Source organism: Symphodus melops, assembly GCF_947650265.1.
Source record: "Symphodus melops genome assembly, chromosome: 1".
Lineage (NCBI taxonomy): Eukaryota > Metazoa > Chordata > Actinopteri > Labriformes > Labridae > Symphodus > Symphodus melops.
Window position 1 is genome coordinate 12961688 of NC_136691.1, and position 24627 is coordinate 12986314.

The 24627-nt window shown below is 41.1% G+C and overlaps 1 protein-coding gene across 3 annotated transcripts in view; it reads right to left on the minus strand.

Annotated features, from left to right (window-relative positions):
- The window catches only part of LOC306836713 (estrogen-related receptor gamma-like), a 31568-nt gene that overhangs the window by 3062 nt on the left and 3879 nt on the right, over window positions 1–24627 (minus strand). The window contains exons 1-7 of one of the 3 annotated variants that reach the window (XM_079363946.1): window positions 19469–19604; window positions 19134–19209; window positions 14233–14478; window positions 13940–14097; window positions 12564–12680; window positions 6424–6534; window positions 4401–4583 (exon numbers count right to left, since the gene is read on the minus strand). In XM_079363946.1, coding sequence (XP_079220072.1) covers window positions 4401–4583; window positions 6424–6534; window positions 12564–12680; window positions 13940–14097; window positions 14233–14478; window positions 19134–19189 — 871 coding nt within the window. In that variant the 5' untranslated portion in view covers window positions 19190–19209; window positions 19469–19604. Of the gene's footprint in view, window positions 1–4400; window positions 4584–6423; window positions 6535–12563; window positions 12681–12978; window positions 13030–13939; window positions 14098–14232; window positions 14479–19133; window positions 19210–19468; window positions 19605–24627 lie in introns of those variants that run through there. The other 2 variants (XM_079363947.1, XM_079363948.1) reach the window with 2 other exon arrangements.

The following is a 24627-nucleotide window of genomic DNA, read 5'->3' on the forward strand; positions in this document are numbered from 1 at the left end:
AGGATTTGCAAAAAGTACATTAATACAGCTGATGATTTGCCTACAGAAGCATGCTTTCTTCATAATATGACACCCTGCCTCACACTGCAAAGGACATCACAAAGGACAGAGGGAGTGAGTAGGTGGTGAATTTAATTACTCTCTGTTGGACACACCCACTTTGATTGACAATTACACACCACAGGAGCATGATTAAATCTGCTCACGACCCCGGCATAAAGCTGCATACACACACACACACACACACACACACACACACACACACACACACGTTTACTGTAATTAAACAGGTGATTTTATGGAGCATTGGGGAATGTATTTTCGACACCATCAGTGATTGTTATCAGGATCCATTGCTCTTTACAATCACCACGGGGACATCAGTGGCGCCCCTTTTCCCCACAATCACTCCCTGACTGATTGGAAAAGGCTGTCCGAGCACATTTTCATTGGTCGATAGGGATCTCTATTCTAGCACCGGATCATCGATCAGGGACAGGGACCTGTGCGAGTGTGTGATGAAATATCCGACCATGAATTGATAGATTTTAAGAACAAATATGAGCTTCAGTGAAGAGAAAAGACCTCGTTGTAAATGGACACATGGTATTTTGTCTTCGAATGTGAAGGGCACTGAGGGCTTTGAGGAGAGGAAAAATGGTCGTGCCAGAGTTAGTTGTATCATATCCACGACAACACGCAGCCAGTCACACCACAGTCGCTCTCACACACGCACACACACACATATTTGACAGCCAACTCACAGCAAAGACTCAAAAAAGGCCAAAAGCAAAGAGGGCAGTTGGTCTTTAGCCAGCTCATCTGCCAGTCTGGCCTTCAGACTTCAGCCCACTTCACTGTCGTTGTGACTGATAAGAGCAGACACAGAGAGGTGGGGGGGGTGCAGCCAGGACAGTAGCCCCCCCCCCCCTCAACACTCACCTCCCCCTGGGCAGTGAACTCAGATGGCCCAGGCCACTTTGCCCAAGACCCTGGTCCTTACAGCGTTGGAGGCTGTGCGGACTGCCACTCACCCAGAGCTGATGTGACATGGCCATTACGCTTCTGGGAGGGAGCAGTCTTTTTTCCCTTTTCTCTTTTTTTAATATCCGTTGTTTCCGTTTTTGTCTTTTTCCATCTACCTTTTTGTCTCTGCCTCCAGTTGGATGAGCCGTCTGGTCCCTTTTACCTCCTCAACCTGCTCCTTCAATCCTGCTATTGTCCCCTTCTTTTTATTTGTCTTTTGCCTCAAGATCTGTCATTCCTTCTCAAGTCACTTTAATCTTTTTCTTTACCGTCTCTCTGTTTATCTTTTTTTTTTTGTCTCTGCCCATCTCACGGCTTCCCTCTCTACACAAATTAAACCTTCTTCTTCCAATAAAAGTTATTCAGTTAAAGTTAAGTTCAGTTAAGTTGAGTAAACCATAACAATAAAAAAATAAGAATCATGTTCCACAAAGAGACAGTTTCTTCCAGCAAGTCTAAAGGTGTAACCAGTGAATGTTATTGTGAAAAACTGTTCCTGACCTAAATTGTCAAATGATTGTCACCAATTTGTTTAATTGGTGAAGGAAAGGTCTTTTGATATGTAAAATATATTTTTAAAGACAAACAAATTACTCATCAAATCGGCAAGCTAATGATTTTCAGCCTGTTTCAGGGCGAGCCCGTCCCAACAGTCTATCCAGTATTGTGTAGTCTTGAGCAACATTTTTTTCCGAGATTAGCCTTTATTTATACAATCAAGAAGCTCGGACATGAAAAAAAAAAATCAGTCTAGTCTTGTTGTGTGGGTTGGTTAGCGCTGTGCCTTGGTAGTAACCCCTGGCTGATGATTATGAACAATCTGAATCCATGATCATATCTGTTAAACAAACTGGACAGTAGTTTAACTAAAGACTATAACTAGCTCCCAAGCCTTCAAGCCAAACACTAAATTATGCTGCTCATTGTTTCCATGAAGTCAGAGACACTAGACTAACTTGTGTTGCCAGGCTAAAGGTCAGTCTAAAATAATTTCATCAACTTTTTAAAAAAACGTGTTTGTTATGTCCCCATGACCAATGTTTTTATCTGAAGAAGAAAAACTTTTTGAAAAGTACAGGGACGCTGGAAGTCTTTCTATATGATGATGTCTCACTCTGCTGTGCAAATTCATGTTTTAATGGATTTTGGATTATTACTACTTAAGAGTATTAACCGCAGTTAATACAGGTTTCAGAACATTTTACAAACAAAGCTCACATTAAATACCACAGAGACGTGTCCTATGTCCAGGTTATAGTCTATTACAAACAGAGCAGTGAGGGTGAGAAGCAGACATCTTTTAACAGACTCCGGTCTGCAGCGTTCCTCACACGCTTTACTGGTAAATTGACTTACATTAGAACAGATGATCAATAAGCTTTTGTTATCAACTGAAACTCCACATTTCAGAGTAACATCCACTTATGCTGCTCTGAAAGGATGATCAGACATCTTTGATTGCTCTGAAACACCTCAATGTGCTACATCTATATAGTCAGTGACACAGGTGGAAGGGTTAAATAAGCTGATGGTTTTAACATGGTGGTTGGTTGGTTTTGCAGCACTGCCCTGGAGAGCCCTGCTTCCTTCATCTCTGTTTAAGTATCTGACTTTTTCCTAATCAATGAAAAGCAGACCATGTGAAAAGCCTCTTTATTTTGTCTTGGATTTTTTTGATATGTTTCTGGGACGGCTCAATCTTAAAGCCAAATGAGTTTGACAGTTGGATGAATACATGGGTCTCTCCCCCCTCAGGATGGTATCTGCTGTGTAAAAGTCTTCTCTCACTGATGGCCCGCTCCGCTCTCCCAGTTTAACCCTCCACTGGCAAAGGGCTACAAATACACACATGACACATCAGTAGTACTGCGTCTGTGTCATGCGCTGACAGACAGGAAAGACAGCCTGGAGGGGTTTTTTTTGGTTTTTTTGGGGGGGGGTTCTCTTAAACCTTTTTTAACAGAACAATGGAAATGCTGATGAGGGCCATCAAACGGTTGCTTCTTGTCACCCACTTAGAAAGGAATACACACACACACACACACACACACACACACACACACACACACACACACACACACACACACACACACACACACACACACACACACACACACACACACACACACACACACACACACACACACACACACACACACACACACACACACACACACACACACACACACACACACTTCCACACACACACACACACACACGTAAGCACCTGCTTTGTTTGTTTTGTAAGCAATCTAGGACAAGACATAAACAAAAAGCCCAGGTGTGTTAACTTGGCAATGTTTTGGGTGTGGATCACGGCTGATAAAGCCGGCAGTGCTGGAGGAAGAAACAGGACAGCACACTACATACAGTGCTGATTCGTTTCATCATCGAATCATCAGCTGCACTTTTTCTTTTCCATTCTATTCTTGTACCCCTTCACTTTCTCTTTTAATGTCTGCTGAAAATATTCTTCTGAATCTTCACAGTTTTTAGTCTTCAAAAATAAATCTAAAAACAATATTCAAGAATCCCAAACCAGGTTTAAAAAAAGCCAAGATTCCAACATGTTAAATGTTTCACTTCAAAACACAAAATGTTTGTAGTTCACAATAATGTGAATATTATTATTATTACTATTTCAGCACATCTGAAGAGTGGGTTGAATAATCAACCAATAGAAATGGATTAACAGATTATGAAAGTTTGGAGGCCTGAATATTTGTATTTATTTGTTCAGTATTTAGCATACATGACTAATTTTGGTCTATAAGTTCTTCTATAAGTTCTTTGCTGCCTTTAATTTGTGAGTAAATACTCCAAACCAAGTATCGGAGTCAGATCTGCAAACCTGTTGACGCCGCATACGATTACAACCACTGACACAGCTGCATACCAGCAAACATCTCCCTCTAATTTACCAGAATGCTCTCTTCCAATCTCCTTTCTTTTCCACCCTCTTATCCAAAGCGGGAAAAGAACTCCTGACACCCTTCTGCTGTCACAGGAGATGCTAACTGTTCCACCAATCAGTAGGATTGAGGTTAACTGTTCCACCAATCAGAGACAGCCAGATCTCCAGGAATTGAATTAAAACTTCCAAGAGAACAATGATCAGCTGTTTTCTAGATCCGGAACACACACTGATCAGCGAGGGTAAGGCAGTATAAGTGCACACACATAAACACAGAGCATGACTAACAGAGAACACACTATGCCAACACGCCCCCCCCCCCCCCCCCCTCTCGCACCCACCAATCACAACAATCTCCTCCTGTGATTAGATTACAGATTTAATGTGAGCTAATGTGTGTGAGCAGACAGCTGACTGACTGACTGACTGACTGAGACGGTTCTGTTTTTTTAAGTCGTACCTGGGATGTGTTTTGCCCAGCCGATGTTGACCACCAGCTCTCTGTCGGCGAGGTCACACAGCGTAGTCAGAGCCTTGATGTCGCTCTCGGGCACGGTGGGGTCAGGCATTGCAAAGATTCCCTCCGGCTCGGCCACCAGTAGCAGAGACACCACTTTGTTTTCCACCACACTGCCAACAGTGACTGAAAGGTGAAGAGAGGGTAAACATTGATTTTTTTATATTAAAAAACATCTTTATTTATCCAGGACAATCCCACATAGATTAAAAAAAATAAAACAATTCCAGTTAAGGAAAAAGTAGTGGTGAACCAATGACATCCTAACACTGACTCAAACAGCTAGATAGATCAGTTATAAAGGGCTGATCCATGGGGCCAATCTATTACATTTAGTTCTATGCTAGTCTGTGTTTACAGCAGCATGTGTGCGTACGACATCACTGTCATCAGTGCGCTGGTAGGATTGTGCATTTTGATAGGTGAAACCAACATAACATAGAGGGAGTTAACAAATAGTTTAATGGGACAAAGTCAGCAAATGAAGCTAAATGAAACAGTCGACATTTCTTCACAAACTCTGCAGTGATGGTTTGACAACAACTGGTACCGTTTGCCATCGCATCGATACTCTCTGCCTGGCCTCTACAGCAACATATGAGTACACGTATCAGCAGAGTAAACGCATGTAAGAACTCCTCTAGGAGCTTCACTGCAGATATCCCGAGCTATGACCATGCCGCATGTTGAGATGCTTCAGGCTACACACTAAAACCTTCCATGAATCACACGTCACAAACTCTATTGAAACTGGCATCAAGAAAATGCTTCATCAGTGTGCTCCAGTTCATGACATTTTGTGAGACAATGCCAGCGGCAAGAAAAACCGATGAGCAACATGCACAGCTTAGGCTGAGGGTGAGTTATTCTGTCGCAGGTTGTAGATGGGTTATGTGACAGAGGTAACATTTTAGTCCATTTATGTATTCATACCTTCATGTGGTTAGGAAACCTGATGCTGCCTTACACATAAATGATTCTAAAATTGTATCCCCACACTAAAGTATACAGGTTATTAATCAAACAATGCTATTGAATCAGTGTTCAGTATCAGCAGAAACCCAAAACGCTGATATTAGATCAGTAGCCGAAGCTAAAAAGGTTGATCGTTGTACTACTAGAAAAAAGGAAAAGCATAAACACTGTCCGAAATAACGAAAAATGTCTGAATTTAAAAATATATATTTTTTTATCATCCAACGTTTATTCAGAATACAGTGTGTAAACAATTTAAATGAACAAGCAGCATAATCAACAGAAGTGTATTTTCATTTCAGAGTGGTTAGAGATACTGGCTATGTTGCAGCTATGCATCAAAACGACCTCAGCTTTTGTGTATGGGATTTTATTTCCAAATAAAACTGTTGTTTTTCCCAGGCTAAATTTGGTGATTTTAAGAGACTTTCAAATGGTAAAGAAAATAACTTCAGGCTAAATTTTAAAAATTGTACTTCCACAGAACAACTGAAACTGTGTGGTATTTTTGCATCAACGCTCACAATAGGAGCGTTTTTGCTTGCTCACTGAGAGTTTTGAGAATTCTCCAGGAGTCTATTACAGCTAATGAAATCTTTTCCTTTCAAGAACTACAGTCAGTGTTGATTAATGCCAGGTCATTAACAATGACAAGCTACAAAAAACAGAAGTGATATGACAGACAACCATCAGAGAGCCTAATAATGATCTTTGAACTCTCAGACCAAATTACCAGTTGTGTTCATACTGCAATGCATAATAACTCATGTAAACGCCAAGTAATCACAGACGTGAGTCCAAACCTCCAGAGATGAGGAAAGGGCAGAGGCGAGGAGGAGTGCTGCGAGTCAGACACGAGGCAGGTGGTCTCCCCCTCTCAAGCTCTGGTTCTCAAAAACGTTCTACATTCAAAACTCCCAGGGATAAAGAGGGGAGAAAGGCGAGAAGGAAGGCCAAAGATGGGAGAAAACGTTGGCAATACTATACTTACAGGTTTTTTTCTGAGGCAAGGCATTCTGGGGGTGCAGGTACGTGCTGTTCTCGGCGTCTATTCTCCTCTTGTACTTCTGTCTGCCGCCTCGGACACGGTCCAGACGCACACCTGCAAGCACACAAACACAGGTCCTTAATGAAACATGTGGGTGACATCAAATAAAAAAAGGAAAACTTTTCTTTATAGGAGCTGGATACATATGTACCCAGAAAGTTCAGTTGTTTTTATTTACAGATAGAATCTAAAAAGAGAAGAAACAAAAGGTGTGTTATGATGTATTTGGCAATACAGTCACACTAATACAGTTTTTTGTTTTTTTTCTACACATACTTATATTTTATTTATACACACACACATATATATATATATATGATATATGTTTATTTCATTTAATTGTATTTATACAGACGAATATATATGTATATTTTGATTGTTTCTCTTGTGTGAACACTCTGTTCTGTACGCATGACTCAAAATAAACTGAAATGAAATGAAAATGAAATATTGTAATCATTGTAGACCTGTTCAAATAAAGGTTAAACAATCCTTTTTTATGTTTGATTTTTATGATTGGACTATTATATCATTTACATCTTTCATAATGATTACTGATAACCACAGCTATATAAAAAAAAAGGCTCATGTTTGCACAGTGATGCTAAAAGACACATTTAGAATAGACAATAAATGATAATAACAATAATTTTTTTAGGGGGAACACTTTGAGGAGTTTGGATTGAATAGATTACTTTGGTCTGACTGCAGTTCAATCATGTGATCAGTTGTCAGAGAGAGGCTTCAATCGGAACCAGACAGACATAACACTCAGGATGTTCACAGATCATCTGTCACAAGTCTTAACGATCCTCAAGACGCCGAACGGAACAACAGCGGCACGCTTCCTGTAACGCGACACCCTTTCGAGCAGCCGATGACAACTGCTCGTCTTAACGAGCATTGTGCTAACCTTGTCGCCGTTCTGACAGTGTGTAAAGTTGTGTAGTTGGATGAGAGAAGCTGATTGGACTCGTGTTCATGGCAGAGGAACAGTCACCTGGTGCATGTGTAAAGAAAATGTGGGTTCAGTGAGTGTGAACGTGACTCAGGACGTCTTCAGTAGTGGTGTTGGGTTTCCTGATCTGCACGGTGTAAATGACCATAGTGGCCCTGAATCTATAACGGCACTCGCATTTGAAAGAGACACTCTGAGGGAATTATTTGCCCACTTGACACCTTACTGTGATACTCCATCCCTAGTGGCCCTCCGTCTCCTGTACTTATTCTTACATGTGCAGATATTTATGGAGAGCATGCATCGTCCACAACAGCAAGTAATATACTGTAACTTAATCAGGCAGGACAAATGTGTTGAAGGGTTATACGTTTATAGAAAAGCTCTTAGTTTGAAGCTCTTAATTCTTCAGCAACACCATTTTTGTTATATCTGCTTTCGAAGCTGCTGTGAGAGGAGATAGGAGAAAGATGGAGCACACATAATACTGTGATTTGTCCGACCTTTGTGACCCCGCCATAAGCCTACAGGCTCGACCATAAGTCCATTATGAAGTATAATGCTCAGATGTTGTATGACAGTATATTTTTTGCATGTAAAGCTCCTTAGAGGTCGGCACATAAGCCTATAATTCCATCAGCCTCTCCCTTAGCGATGCAGTCCTACGTAAACACAAAATCTTCTGTTTATGTTTGAAATATGTTTGTTCTTATTGTGGGATTAAAGAGAATAAAGGTGATATCAGTCATTTCCCTGAAAGCGATCAGGGTTAAAAAAAATATTGAAATGACAAGTTCAAGGCAAATCACGTGTTGGTTAAGATGTGATTTATGTAAAAATGAAGTCTCGTCTTTGTCATACTAGATATACATTTATTATTTGCCATTTTATTTTGTCTGAGTTGATATTGTGTGATTCACTTAAATGCAGTGTTTTTAATGTTGGTTTCCTAGTGAGGGTCGTTTTTTGTTTGTTTGCATGCATTCACCTGTGCACACCTGTAGTGACTCCAACAACAATGACTCTCTTCGTCTCAGTGTGTCACTGTACCCTGAAGAAGGTGCAAGCTGATATCCACTGGTGTATTTTAAACTGTAAATGTTTCTGAAGTCAACCCAATCAATCACTCTCGAACGGTTTCTCGTCCTAAGAATTAAAGACTTTTACATCTTTTTAAACCATCCTGAGTGTCTGATACCCCTTCAGTAAGGTGTACTTGTAGGTGTACTGAGTCTGGTGGGGTCGTGAGGGGCAGTGAGGTATGTGAGGTACAGTTGGACAAGGTACAAGGATGTCCCCTTGCTCGAGCTAATTGACTCAGTCAGATGGAAAAATGTCAGGTTCGAGGGTTTAGTAGAAAAAGTGAAGAGTTTTTTTTACTCGAAGAGATGAGTGGGGCATTAGAGCAGAGATTGTGTGGGCAAACTCAGTGCCCTCTGAAGCACTGGTGATGTCATGAGGGGCAAATAGTAAGTGTGGATAATCCTGGGCACTTAAGCAGGTGCTGCTTTGAGGTGTGGGATGAGAGACCAGGGTGCCTGTCATCAGATTGAACGCAAACTTGGCAAACTCTGGATTAAATCAGACCACTGTCAGATATTATATTTGAAGGGGAAAAAAGTGTATTTCAAATGTGTGCATTTGTGTTTGTGTGTGAGTTTAAACTTGACGGTGACTCAAACACACACATCAGAGCTAAGTGTAACTCTTCACAGTGGAATGTGCTGACAACCAGAAGGCCAGGAATAGCTTTGGCAGATAACGAAACAGACACACCTCCTCCCTGTTCTCCTGCACAGCCCATCAGCGTTCGATAAACACAGACTACTCAGACATTGATCTATTTTTTGCTGCTTTTATCCCCTCTGCCTTCTTCTCAGTGTCCGGATATTCGCATGGGAGGCTTTACAAGTTCCCAAAACGAAACACGGCAAGTACAACAGGTTCAGGAACATCCAGCTGCTGATATCCAGACTGATCTGTGTTACCATGTTCTTGTGCATCAATCCCTTCCTCCTCCTCCTCCTCCACCACCACCAGCATGTGTTCAGTATAAACAATCCCACACTATTCAGATATTGTGCCAAATGTACACATGGCTGCTGACCCCGGTGTAATTATGGCGTCACGTTCCCATTCGCGCAGTCAACAAATGAAAGGGTTTGGAAAGTTGGCAGAGAAAAGCGCACATAGTCCAGCCTCCGTTCCGTTCGGCTCTGATGCTTTACTCAGAATACAGATTATCACACCTGAGACCAAATGACTTTAGCCAGCAGGAACAGGAAGTGGGGGGGTGTGATGAAAGAGGAAAAACAGCTCATACTTCTTAGAAGGATAAACCCATTTAATTCCAGGATCGCACATTTTGCAAACATACATGTGTTTGCTGTCCCGACAGGCGACGGCAACAGCAGAATCGTCCACTAAACAGGGCTTAATCAAATCCTGTCTGGGGTCTATATGTCTTTTAGCTGTGTGTTTAATAAGGCTCTGACTCTGCCCATTAAAGCTCACAGCTCCTATGCTCAGCCTTTACTGCGGCCTCTCCAGGGAACAGGGGGCATTACGAGACACGATGAAGAGTGTTATGAGGGTGCTTACGACGGGAGTTACGAGGGGCAGTTCGCATTTCACGGAGGTCCAGGAATCCCACAAGGCATCTGGAGGAATTTACGAGGGGGGAGGAAAAGCAAAGGGGGTAGATAGAGAAGGAGGAGGAGGAGGGTCAAGAGACAGGACTGGGATGCTGTGGATGCCCCCTACCCTATTAAAAGTTGCTAATTTAGAGAAAGTGCACACAGGCTCAAAGAAAACCCACAGAGGTCGATGCAGAAATGAGACTTCACGGTGATACGTGTTTAAACGCACTCATATACAACGGATCTGCGTTTGACGATGCCTTCGTTCTATGTAAACATAACTCACAAAAACTCACGCACACACAGAGAACGTCAACAGCAGCAATAAACAACATGCTTTGGTGAGTCTGAAGATGAGTAGGTGGCATTAAAGGACCCTTCCAGTTTATTAAGACTGAGACTTTATTTTCATTGCTTTGTTCTTGGATCTGAGAACATTCAGATTATAAAAAGTGATATCGTGGGAATTAGCTACGTATCGACAAAAAAAAAAGTCTGTGAGGGCCTAAAACGGACAAGGTAAGTGCTGTAAACAAGTCAACAAGAGAACTTCATTCAGTTTGTACTTCAAAACAAAATGAAGTGCGTCCAAAATGATCAGCATCAGATTTAGCTGTATTGGCTGGATGTGTGCTGTGTTTTGGTTATTGTTTTAAGGTTATTGTTTTCTGTGTTCCAAATACTCGATAATAAGGCCCCGTGTCCACCTCGCGTTTTCACCAGGAGGAAAAGCGCTGGTTGTGCGCTCAGAAGCTCTTGCGTGAAGCATTTGTGCGCTAAGAAGAACAGTGCTGCACTTCCGGCCTGTCTCTATGGCAACAGTCTGTTGACGACGTTCACTGTACGATTGCCACTGCCCCGATATTCTGTACTGTATGTTCTTTATTTTTAATCGTTTATATCATGATCAGATAATGAGCAAAGAGGACATGGGTACAAGAAACACTCTGTAGGCAGTAAACATACGAGGAAGGTCATACATGTGAAAAAGTGGGCCAGCGACGTGAACAGCGCTTGTCTGAAAAGTTGAAACTTTGCTCGGGGCTCAAACATAGTGTAAATGCTTCGTCATCGTATCGTTTAAAATGACAAAATATTGCATAAACTCTTTTTAAGTTACACTTCAATAACTCTGATCTGCATTTTACCACAATGACGCGTTAGCTCGCTGTTTTGACAGGGCTAACTTTAGATGTTGAGAGGAAGTCGAAAAAGGAGGACGTTTATCGTTAAACTGCTCCACAAAAGACTTCATCTAGAAAGCTGTAAGACAGGCATGAAGGGTGAAAAATATCTTTATTGAATTGACTGTATGAACCTTTTTCATTTGGTTAGTTATCAAGCTAAAAAGCTGTTAAGCTAGCTATTCCTCGCTTTTACGCTATCAATATATATTCAATAAATGAAATGTTGTATAATCCGGTTTTCGTATTTACTGTCCCTCAGTCTACAACAGACACTCAGACAAGACTGAGCTGCTTCCTCCTCCTCATTATCATCTCTTGCTCCTTTCACAGCTAGCAGCATCTGTCCGTTACAGCAATAGGTCGCTAATGTTTTCCTTTTTGAGTCACTTCTAAATCTGGACTACAATACGTCATCAGACAGGCACACAGTCACACTAAAGGAGCACCCGACGGCTGTCACAGACATCTAAAGGCTATGTCACCGCTTTTAATCCTTATTTTTGAAGAGTTTTGTGTTGAAAAGATGAAGCCAGTTTTAATCTGAAAGCTTGTTTAAAAAATAGTTGTTTATAGTGAGTCATTTTTAGTTTAAACAAGAGGGGTTGTTTGAGGGGTGTTAGTGAAATCTAAGGTGCTTTTGGTGTAGCAAGACACTGCTGTGTCTATAATTAGTTTACAGAAATAAAAAATGAAAACTTTATTGTCCATCACAAACACTGGGTAGGTCCAAATTAGACTATAATCCAGATCCATAAAATAATCTCTACATTTGAATAGAACAGTTTGCGCCAACAGTACACATGCACACAAACACACACACACACTCAAAGGCATCTTATGGAGGAACACCAGTTAAGCAGAGATTGACACGGAACAATAAACATCCCTCTGTTCCCTATCAGAGACATGACTATGCATTGTTCAGCCGTGTGTTTACCCCACACACACACACACACACACACACACAAATCACAAGTGACACAAAGGGGCAGAAATTTAACTGTCAAAGGTTTTAGGTTTCACTGCACTTTACAGAACTTCAGTACAGTCCATCACCAGTCCATCAGGTGAGAAACTAAGAAAACCTTAAACCTGTAATAAGCCTATTGTTTCCAGGAATGCACGATTTAAAAAAAAAAAAAAGCACGGTGAGACTATTCGCTGAGTGCTTTTTTCTCCAACTCAACAGATGAGGTTTTGAACTTCTGCCAAAGCACCCAACTGATCCGTCCCACAATAAAAGCAAGACAAACCATTATTTGACTCATGGTCTTTGTGTCATACTTGTATATAACTGACCTTCTCTCAACATCCCCACAGCCAGGCATTTCACAAATCGACAGGCCTGGCAGGATTTCCTTCTTCTCTTGGTGATTTCACATTCATTGGACGCTGGGCAGCTGTATTCAATGTTACCTAGAAGAAAAAAACAGCAGGAAAGACAACAGGTAATTTGGATTTGTTTGAATGGAAACTGAAGCAAGAAGAAAACTTTACGAAACATCAGTTATTGCTTTATTAAAGTCTTAAAATCATAATGGTGTTTAAGTTTCCTTTTTGTAGGAAAAATGAACTAAATGCATGCTACACTATGAAAGTCTTAACTTGGTGAAGTTGGAGGAGTCAGAAAACACAAGAAATAATTGTAAAATGGCCAAAATATCTTGTATTATTTTTAGTTCACCCCTCCAAACTTACACTTCCCATAATGCACCTGGAGGAGTGTGTCATTAGACTAAATCTTTCAACTCCACATCTCCACTTCCATGTACTTGGTTTTCTTTTACAAAATCTAATTTCAAGCAAAAACTAAGATGACTCCGATGACATGCTTATGACATCATCAGGGATTCATTATTACTGTTCGTTAAAGCTTGTGACATAGCGACAGAGCACAGCGGTTGACGTGGAACTCTTAATGGGTAAACTCTGCTTCATATCTGGAAATTAACATTGTGCACCTTCACATTTTCCCATTCATTTTGGCTGCATTGGAAAAAAGAAGGAAAAAAAAAGGTTCCCAACACCTACAGTACGGACAAGACAGCTAAATGTCCAGGTTAAGCCTGATGGCATTCAGCCAGTTGCAGGCGCTCTTAGCTGCCTCCCTCAATCAGAAACAGGAAGTATCTGATGAGCCAGACATCAGATCTTCCCATTTGATCCGACATCCTCTCATCCTGTGTGCCCTCTGAACCCAGCCAATTTCTCGAGGTCTTGACTCCACGCAGCATGTCAGGTCTCCCACAGAGCACTGGACAATCTTATTAAAACACCCACACTGCCTGCCGCTGATCCATGCGACTAACAGCTTTCAGGGCTTAAAGGACTGCACACACATTCTGCACACTGCGTTATCTTTAGGCTTTAAAGCATAAAGTCAAACATGTTTACTATATACACAACATGGTGTAAGTTTAACCACATATCAGCTGTTTGCAAACAGGTCTTTATTTCCAAGCTTTCCGCACCTTGAGAGGCCGGAGGTGGAAGCAGTGAACTAACTGATTGTGGGTTGTTTACACCAAAACAAGTGCTCAATGTTGCTTGTAAAACAGGTTTACATGGCGCAGGAGGGCATCATCAGTCATGCACAACAAAAACTCTGTTACTAAGTATGAAAACGGGACCGTGTCCGTTTAAGAATGTGTGCGTACACATGTCCTTTCTCCTACCCTGGATGGTCCTCTTGAAGAAGGCTTTGCAGGCCTCACAGGAGGCCACGCCGTAGTGGTAGCCCGAGGCCACGTCACCGCACACCAGGCACACTCGCTTGGCCACTGTGCCCAGCATGAACTCACACTTCACTTGGCTTTCTTCCTCCACAAACCTCCTGCATAGGAAAAAAGAAAGCACGTTGGAAAGAAAATGGGAGATATCGAAACATCTGCTGATGTGGTCACTTGATTCCCCCTTTTAAAACATGTTAGATGCACTGATTAAGCTGCAGTTTCAACCGTACACCAACCTGTTTGTTCCCACATTATTGGCCAGCACCGCTGTGTGACCATAAAGGCCCGGTGAGTCCAGGCTGTGATTGTGTCCTTTGGTCAGGGGCCCATAGCTGGAGTTAGTGTCTGAAGAGGAGCTTCCAGGACTGGGCTGAGCCGGGCTGACGTCCCCCTGAGAGCTCGGGCTCGGGCTTGAGGGCTCACGCTTTATTGTGGATGGACAGGTGGGGTCCAAGCCCCTCAGTGACATCCTGCCAAGATGTCTAGAAAAGGATGACGAAAAATGTATTAACATGATTATAAATGCAAGCTTATTGTGATACATATTCATGATGGGGAGATTTGACTTTGGACTCAGCTTTATGTGATGAATCACCTTGGTATTGTTATAAATATTAATGGCATGTAATTGACCTTGAGGGGGCTGTGGGCTTTGATAAGTTTTATTAAGTCAGGCATCATTTACACTGATAGCAATCTTGTAATAAGCAGCTGGGAAATATTATCACCTTTCATATATGGATTAAAGAAAGTGCTTTTTAAAGCCCCAAATACAAATGCAGAGGAAATGCATCGCTCCCGTCCTTTTCCATAGATATTTTTAGTCCTCAGGCTACTTCCAGTTCTCTATGTCCAACACGTCCCTTCGTTCATGCAGCCATTCATCCCAATCCTATCTAAACCGGCCGTTTTGGATTTCCCACATATGCAAAGCTGCAGGCCATAACACTGCTTTGTTTTCAGAGGCGAGGATTGCTTAAACAAACCTATGGAAATAGCCCAAACCAGCAATTACTGGATCATCTTGCCTATTAATCCCTCTGAAATAAAGTATTAAAATATAGTAAGTAAGTATTAAGTACAAACTAAACACACACAAACTCTCTCTCTCTCTCTCTCTCTCTCATCAACAAACAACGTAAACCTGCACACCTCTGTTGTTAAAGAATTCATCTGTAAATGTAAAAAAGTGGCAATGTTAATGTATGTTTTCCATGCTAATAAAGCCCACTGAATTGTATTGAAACATTGAATTGAATCTTAAGTGATCACTTGCACAGGGGAAAGCACACCTTTGATCTGGCTGTTCTTTTGCTGGCTCTAAATACTTTAGAACATGTGTATCATAATCAATAAAAAAATAATAAATAAATTACTTCCATTATATGAGCTTTCAATACGTCGTTACCTAGGCCTGCATATCAAAGTGTGAATCAGTACTTTATTATTGGACCAAGATGTGACCACAACAGACTCTCTGTCACCACAGCCAGGAGAAAGGAGCCTCTAAAAGCAGTGGAGGTGTGCAGCAGGCTCACCGGCATGTGATCCACACTCCACCATACACACCACAAACACGCACACATCCTAAAGAAGCACGCCTACATTTTTGCATCAGACGTTCATGTGTGCATGTAAAAATAAAAACATCTCTCCATACACTTCAGATTCACGTGACGGGGAACATGTTCACACTGCCTGCACACACACTTACAGACACATTTAAAAGCAAGTGTCTTCATAAACACCCCGACACATACTTGCATGCAACTGTTTGTCGCCAGGCAAACTTTAAAAAGCCCTCTGCTGTCTCCCTCTCTGTCTCACACACACACACACACGTTGCCTTCTCTAATCCCAGTCCGGTGAGGTGGATTTCAAAACCAGTGTGCTTCCTGACATGTAAATCAGTGTTTTCTGTGCCGCAGGTAATTTGCTAGGGAAAAACAATGACTGCTTTTAACCACCCTCAAAGTAAACAATGGGCACGGACTATTGACCCCTCTACATACCCACAAAATTGACTAATGGAAGAACAGACAGACTGACAACAAGATAAGATAACAGCTCAAACTAAAGGTCTGTACATTTTTTTAAAAAAGGTAGGTTTTTTTTTTTTTTAAAGTAAAGCAAACTACACAGTACCAAAACTTTGGTATGGATTCACACATCTGCCAGCTTTTTTTTTTTTGCTTAATGCACATTAAATCTGCATTCATCTATCTTCCTGGTCATAAGTTAGGAGTAGCTAAATCAAGCTTCCAAAACAAAATCACATTTTTTTATTCAAAAGTGTATCGGACGGTCATTCCAGAAAACATTCTGTTCACACATCCAGTACACACACACACACACACATATATATATTTATTCTTACTCGTTACGCGTTACTTGTTACTGATCCTGTGACAATTATAGGTCTAACATTCACTCTTATTTTAGCTCTGTTTTGGTCTCCACCATGTTGTAGTAGAATTTGGCATTTTAGCTGGCTAATCATGTTATGTTATGTTAAATAATAGAGGTCTCATGTTTTGTCATTGGTTTAGGCAGCACTGATTGGCTTGATTTGAGTTGTTTCACACTCTGTCCATTTTTAGTCAGTATGTCAATAAGGCTGTTAGAGGTACGTTTTGACAAGCTGAGGGCTGGTAAACTGAAACATTTCACCCAGTTCAGTAAAGAGAGGCATCCTAAAAAGTATTAACACCAGTCTGCCACTATGACTACAACCATTAGAACCCTTCCCCATTCACCCATTCAACCCCTCCTATCCACTCTTAAGACTACAAAAGCAGTCCAGTCAGGAGGTTTCACTTTCCTTTTAAAATGACTCACTGCTTTACTTAATGGCTATCAATCACAGGCGTTCATATCGATGTGTCAAGACTCTGACAGGTAGACAGGGATATATTCTATCAAATGAGTGGAGGAGGGGGGAGGGCGTGTGCGTGGGTGTTTTGCTTCAATAATGAAATGACATTAAAGTGGGGTGATCAGATGTGATGTAATATACAACTCCATATAAAGTGATGCATCAAAAGACAGTTGGAGCGGCATGCAGCTGGGATAAATCATAGTGGGTTGCAGGTGTGTGTGTGTGTGTGTGTGTGTGTGTGTGTGTGTGTGTGTGTGTGTGTGTGTGTGTGTGTGTGTGTGTGTACTCAAAGTTATCATACCTCTCACCCCTTTGTGCTCTAGTATCCAAAACAACTATAATTGCACCCTGGCAACAAAGTCTAAAATGCAGTGTGAAATGACAAGGAGAGAACAAAAAAGGGGGGAGAAGACGAAGAGTCGGAGGGGCTGACAGATAGAGGGAATGTGAAAAGGCTGGGAAGGGATAAAAAAGAAGAAGGGAAGGGGCAGTGCTTGTGGCTCATTAACCTGGGGTGGTGGTGGTGGTGGTGGTGGTGGTGGTGGAGGGGGTGGTGGAGGGGGTGGGGGGGGTGTTAAAAGAAAAGAGGAGGCAACACTCACTTTCAAATGAGTGGAGTCATAATGCAGACAATGAGCCAGCGGATGAAGGAGGGAAGGAGGGTGAGAAGAAAGAAAGGAGGGAAGGAAATACAGAAAATAAAAGGGGAAACTGACCAAAAGATAAAAAGAGAGTGAAGCACAACTCACAGTGAAAATAAAACGCCAGAGCCTCCAAAAAAAAATATCTATAAAAAATATAAAATAACTTTTTGCCTAACCATTCCAGTTTAACCCCAAACCCTACGGAGCGGCTATTTAGGTCAGCGGGGTCTCAGTTGTGTTTTTCCCTAATGAGCCAGTAGGAGATGAGCAGGGATCAGTGGCACCCCCAGCCAGCCGTGTAAGAGCCTTAGTAAGGCTTTGGAAGAAGCTGTTAGCTGGGAGATGAGGTGCCTGTGGCTGCAGCCTGGACCCGCGCGGGCTTCTGGAAACACGGATCGCGTGCCATACCCGGGATCATCTGTGTCCTTTTCTCCATTCTTTATCCGGCTGCTTCTGTCACTGGCAATCAGCGGACCTGAGCATCCAAATGTCCTCTGCCGTGCTGACGTTATTTGATCCAAGCCTATCTGTCTGTCTATACAAGTTATTTTCTTTTTCACTGCTGGGCGGAAGATTTAATGGGGTCTTACATACTGTCAATGAGCGGGGCTGGATGCATCCTCAGAGGTGGGGGGCATATATGAGTCCACACAAGTGATGGTGATCAACATGATATTTTTCCCATTGATAACAGAATAGTACAGCTGCTTTGCACTTTTTTTTTTCCCTTTGTGGGACAAATGTCTCTGTTCTCCAACAGCAGGACTGGTTGTCTCCAAACTGGTCTCACCCACCTACTCTCAGGCACTATCAACAAACAAACAGGCAAAACAGTGGTGACTGTCGGCAATACAAACACACCTGTGCTGCTGGGAAATGTTCATTGTCTCTTCCCCATAGCAATTGGCGGGGAAACACTTTTAATTTTAAGCTTATTTGTGTTGACCTTTTTCTAGAATGCCTCAATAGACCCGATCATTTGAGAAAATTAGCAGATAGGTCTAACAACACAAAGTTACACATCATAAGACCAAGCATTATCCACTTTCAAATATTAAATGATGTCTGATTTTCTCCTTTTTTTCTGTTTTATACAATACCATTATTGTATAATAATTATTTCGGGATTTGTCTCTAAGACTTTTCAAACAAGTGTGATGAGCTTTAATCTTTACATTCTGACTTTTTGTAAGACTCCATGATTAATTAGTTAAGAAAGAAGATGTTCATCTAGTTACTAAAGTAACTCTTTGTACACATGTGGAGACTTAAATTTGGTAGATATTGGCACACTTCACCATGATAAACAGAAGATGAGAGTTTTTTGTTTTATATTTTTGGCATATATTCATTCTTCAAGAAAAAACAGTTTTAAAATGTAAACCATCGCCTTTTGTTGGCCATCAACTTTTTTTAAAGACAAATTCATTTTTCAAAACTTGAAAATCCAGAGCAAACAGTAGGACAATAGGCGACATTACACTTGCAAAATACACACACAGAGAGACAGATATACAGTGTGTAAAAAGCATAACTTTTACACACAAAGGATGCACAAGCCTACAGCTGTGTGAGTGTGTGCAGTGATTTAAGAGAGGGAAAGTAGCCTACTTACTCGGTGTCAGAGTGGTAGGTGAAACACTCTGGGAGGTAGAGGTCGACTAAATCCATGTGCACTCTGCCACCATGCTCTGAAGAGGAGAAAATCTCGATGTCTTACTGACTTGTAGGCCTATTACCTTTAAGCTAAACAAATGTGTACACTAGTTTGTCTGTCGGTCACTTTCGCTATCTTCTGCATCCACACTTTGTCTCCATCTACTGCCCTCTACTCTGCTGTAAGACACTTACAGCTCCTCTCATGTCTCCCTGCGTCTGTCTGTCTATTCGTTTTACTGTCTGCCTGTCTGTCTGCCTGCCTGTTCGTCTTACTGTCTGTCTGTCACTCACACTTCTCGCCCCGCTGGCTTCCTTTGAAGTCCTGTCTGTTGTGACTAGCTGGCCCTGTGTGTGACAAGGGTTTCCAAGCAAAACTCTGGCCCTCATGAATACTCAGCCACAACATTTGAATAGCCGTCCCCCGGAACACAGAGCCGGCCCCTGATTGGCTGAGGTCTGAGCCAATGACATACAGCCTGTCTTTGTGGCAGGTGGATGAGACCGTCGATATCAGTGGATGTTTTGGTACTTAACTCGTTTAACTTTGAAAACCAAATTGTTCGGGAATGTTTCGGCTAAGTTTAGTAGGAAATAATCGTTGTGATTTCAAAGCTATGATAATCATTCACAATCAGGAGAATATCAGTTTTCAATTCGTTTAACTAATCATGTTAATTTATTAAAACGCGAATTAGCCAGTATGTTCCCCTTTTGTTTTATTTCATTGTACAGCAGGAAACTGGATGTAATGGTCGGTCGATTAATATGCTTGTAATTATCCCTGATTGACAATTGAATGATCAATTATTGGCATTTATCTGGTGAAAAGTCCATACCAGCCTTGTAAAGAATAGGAAGCTCGTTTTTATTTCTGTATATCACACTGAATTGAACATCTTTGATATTTGGCTACTTTTGTCAGTGGTCAAATATCAAAGATGTTCAATTCAGTATGATTAACTTTGACTTTAAAGGTCTTGTGTTGGAATTTTCTCAGGGTGTACAGACCTTGTTATTCTTTTTTAATGTTTCATAACACCTACCATTTTTATCTTGACACCTACTACAGTCTAAGTCTCTATCAAATTGACAACTTTTTTAGAATGAAACTTATCATGCACTGACGTGAATATGGTAGAAGAACACTTGCTGTATTTATGTTTGTATAGTGTATCCTTAACTGACTTAGTGCTTCGAGTCCAGTGCTTTTATCTGATTTAATCAGCCATGGCTCTGTGCCTAATGTGATGCTTTTCGCCTTTCATTGACATCACACGTGCAGGCACCATCACTACCTCTGTAAGCAGTGCTTAGCACTCAAAAAAGGTCCACTTGTGCAGCATAATATAGTTTGATATACACGAAGAACAGCATCCAGGAAAACAGTAGAGAAGTGTAAAATATATGTCAAAAACATTGACACTTACATTCATTTGTTGACTAATGTTCATTTTACATACAAAATGTATTTTTGTTAAAATGACGAGCTTCATTTAGTCTTACTTTACATTTCAGGAAATATTAGATCGCATAGTTACTGCTTTTATTGATTACAGCAAGATGACAGCAAATCAGCTAATTGGTGCACTGAAAAATACTTCAGTGAGACTGATCTGACAATCATATCCTTTCTTTAGATTAATCAAAAACAGATTTGATAGCCTTCCAGGGTGTTTCAAAAGATGTAGAAAATGTAGCTAACTAATCAAGACTGGCAAATCCAGTTTGCCAGAGTTTTTCCTGTGCAATTTAGGAACAACCCTTCCCTCTTAAACTAGATTAAGCTACAAGAATTCACCATGCGTCCTTTAACTATAAAAAGCATGTGATGGAAATTATAAAAGCCCCAAAAAGTTCATAAATGATTTGAACAACGTAGCACAGCACTGGTCAGCCTCAGAGTGTGGGCTCCTCTCTTGTCATTTGCAGTGTCTTTCTCTCTCTCATCTCCATGACTTTGTGTTCTCAGATGACCCTTACAGGCTCGATCTGCGCAGGAATGAAATCACCTGCACTAATCTGCTGCTCAGATAAAAGCCAGACAGCAGACTGCACAGAGCGGACCTTATCTTATTAAGCACCGCATGAAACTGCTCGCCAACAGAGACACACACACACACACACACACACACGTTACATGTGTAAACAAACTGATGAACACAAGCACATGCCAAAACAACAGTGAAAGTAATAACACATTTACACAGAGAGGTGTTTTTGATTGCAGATATTTTTAGCCCATTAATAAAATAGTGCCAGACACTAATTGCTACTATCACTTCAAATCTCCTGAAGTTAATAAAACAGTATCTCTGCTGAGAAATTGTCTTTCATAAATCTTTCAGGAAACATAATGTTGATAAAGCCAAGTGCCTCCTATCGCTCTGAACCTTGACTTTGGCAGCTGCTGTCAATGGACTCTTTACTGGCTCAAAGGCAGCTGAAGTGTGTTTCACATTTTAATACAAATGCCAATTCAGTGACAGTAATGAAGCCAATGTAATATAAGTCAGTCTGATGTCACACGAAACAGCACTAAAATGTGTTTGTTTTTTTTGATGATGCACTTCCCATTGTAAAGGGGTTTTTATTAAGTCTGAAAACACTTTGATTCATGAGTAAATGTTTCCAAAGCTTGCATTCAGCCTGACTTTGTTTTAATAATGGCAACATGCTTGTATTATTCACTGTGATTATGATAAACTTTTTTTTCATTAAAGATTACAATTTTAGCATTTTCAAGCTGTTGTTATTATGTCTAAGTACCACTGTGCGGTTTCTTGGTAGCTTTAGAGCTGTAATGGATGGCTGAGTCTCATTCTATCTGGTTATTCGCTGAAAATGACAAAAACATTTTCCAAGAACAAAAGTTAGCATCTTCTAATTATCTCCAAAACAGTCAGAAATGCCTAAATTCAGAATATTTTCACAGCAAAAAGGACATTTCTTTTACAGTTTTCTAATGTTTGCATAATGTTGTATCAGTTATATTATTTCTGTAAATTATTTTCTGTCATTAGAGGATTGCAGTGACTGTGGCTCCAGAAAACTGTTTATATGTTTATATAAAATATTTAACGTTTAAATATCACTGTTGACTTTAAAAATAAAAAAAAAACAGCGTTCAGTCAGATTGTTGTGTTAAATGAAATCTCATGATGGATGTCAAACATTGAAATTCAATAAAAAACATCTTGTGCTTTTATTTCAATGAAATAATAAAATAAGGGCTTATATATGGCATGTCAACCTCAAAATAACAATAATTAAAACAACTGAAGGCATCACTGTGACATGAGCCAAGAACAATCCAGACAGAACAGGAAATACAAGCAAGTGAAATGCAGCACATGAAACTAAATACGCATGGCTGCAGTTAAACGTCAAAAAATATTTTTACACTTCGAGGCTGATCTAAAGACAGGAGTTCAATAGCTGCTCCGGAGGGACGCAGTCTGTAACAGAGCACCCGGCTGCCAGCTATTGACCCCAAACACCAGATGCATCCCATTTCATCTGAAGGAAAGGAAAAGTGAGTGTAAAGACGCCCTCGCACATGTGTCTGTCTCTGTATTCCCCCTTTTCTCCTCATCTCTTAACTCACAGCCACCAAATCTCAGCCTCCAGGGACGGCTGTCGGATTGACTTCCAAAACTGGACAGTCACTCTCAAACTCCTACAATCTGAGCACACACTCACACTAACACACAATTTAGAACCAGACCTCAGATGTAGAGAGTGTAATCTGTTGAGATTATGCCTGATTCATAGTCATCCATCAATTACTCAGACAGAGGGGAGGACTATTGACACTGAGAGCAAACACCATGGTCTCTTTGCACCGACACACACACACACACACACACACACACTGGCCTTAAAAAGATGGTGAGGGTGGACTTAAAGAGGGGAAGAAAAGGAAGAAAGATGATATAGAAATGGGAGGAAATAGCTTTGGTGTATTTGCATTCTTTACAGTTTCATGTCTTTAAATAGATGGATTGGAGGGAAATGATGCATCAAATGATGGACTGACTGACAGATGAGCACTTGGAATAAGATCAGTTTCATTGTATTGATCTCAAGCGCACTGTAAACGGATCAGAGGTCACAAACACACACACTCGTGCCAGAAACCTTAGAATGCCTCTGGGAGATGCTTAAAGGAACGCGACCATACAAATGTCACTTAGAGCTGCTGGGACCGGCTGCTGCTGAAATCCTCGGGGTGTCATTGGTCTTCAAATGGCTTTCACTTATCTGCAGCCCCACTAGGGAGGAAGTGAATCAGTGCAGGGAAACATATATGCTCAGGAGGCAGGATTTCATTTTGGCTAATATGGGAATGTTTAGGACTCAATGTAAAGACAAAACCTGGGAAATTTTGGCTCTTTAAAAAGTTAAAATGTCCCAAAACCTTGGTTGGACTGCCCCCTGGTGGACAACTTATTTTTGGCTTTAAAACGCCTTACAAGATGTAGAAGGAAAGGAATTTAATGAATCTAATGGAGCAGGGACTAAAGTTAACCCTGATTACGGTTAGGTTAGCCTCATTTTATTGTTTTTCCCAAAATTGTGACATGCAGTTTTCTGACAGGTGCCCATCTGGAGGGCTCTTAGGAGCGATTATGTAACCAAGCCTCTTCTAACAACATAATGTGGATTACCACAGCACAGCCCTCCTCATACTCTCAACATGCACTATTGGATTAACAGGTCATCTTCCGGTCTCAGGAGCTGAATTGCCTCAGCTCACCCGTCTCAGTCTATCAGTGTGCAGTCTACAGGTCTGCATGATCCAGATCTGTGGCATCTGTGGAAGCTGCTCAACATGTTGTCCAAAATGTTTACTATATTTTACTTACTATTTTAAATACATACATATATCTTTAAACTCTTTTGCATGCATGTTGCAAGATTATCTTTCGTGTCTGTCTGATTATGGTTTGTTGAACACTGTCCTGAAGGCTGGGATGTTTCAGAGCTGTCTTTGTGTCTTTGATTTTGGGTCTTTGATTGAACTGTCAAATTTTAAAACCATTCAAATATACCACAGCGAAGGAGGCTCTTTGTATGTTAGAAGTGACGTTGCACCTCCCAGGACACACCAAAGGCTCTCAGTGGTGAGTGGTCACCAGGACACCTGGGCTCAAACCATCACCATCTCCTCTGGGAATTGTTTTGTGTTACGGTGTTGTGTTACGGTGTTTGTCACAAAGTTCATGATTCTGGATTTACATGAGTGAATATCCGAATCAGTTAGCATATGGCCCAGGATCACAGTGTCATCTGAAAATGTTTACATTTCTATTATTGTTGGTGCACTGCTTTTTGTAGCACTGGTGAGCTAACACACCCCAAGTGCTAATGGTTATGAGCTCCTGTCCTGTTCACTCTGACTTACTGGGTATGATTAGTGATGCATTAAGGCTGCAAGGTGTTAATCACTG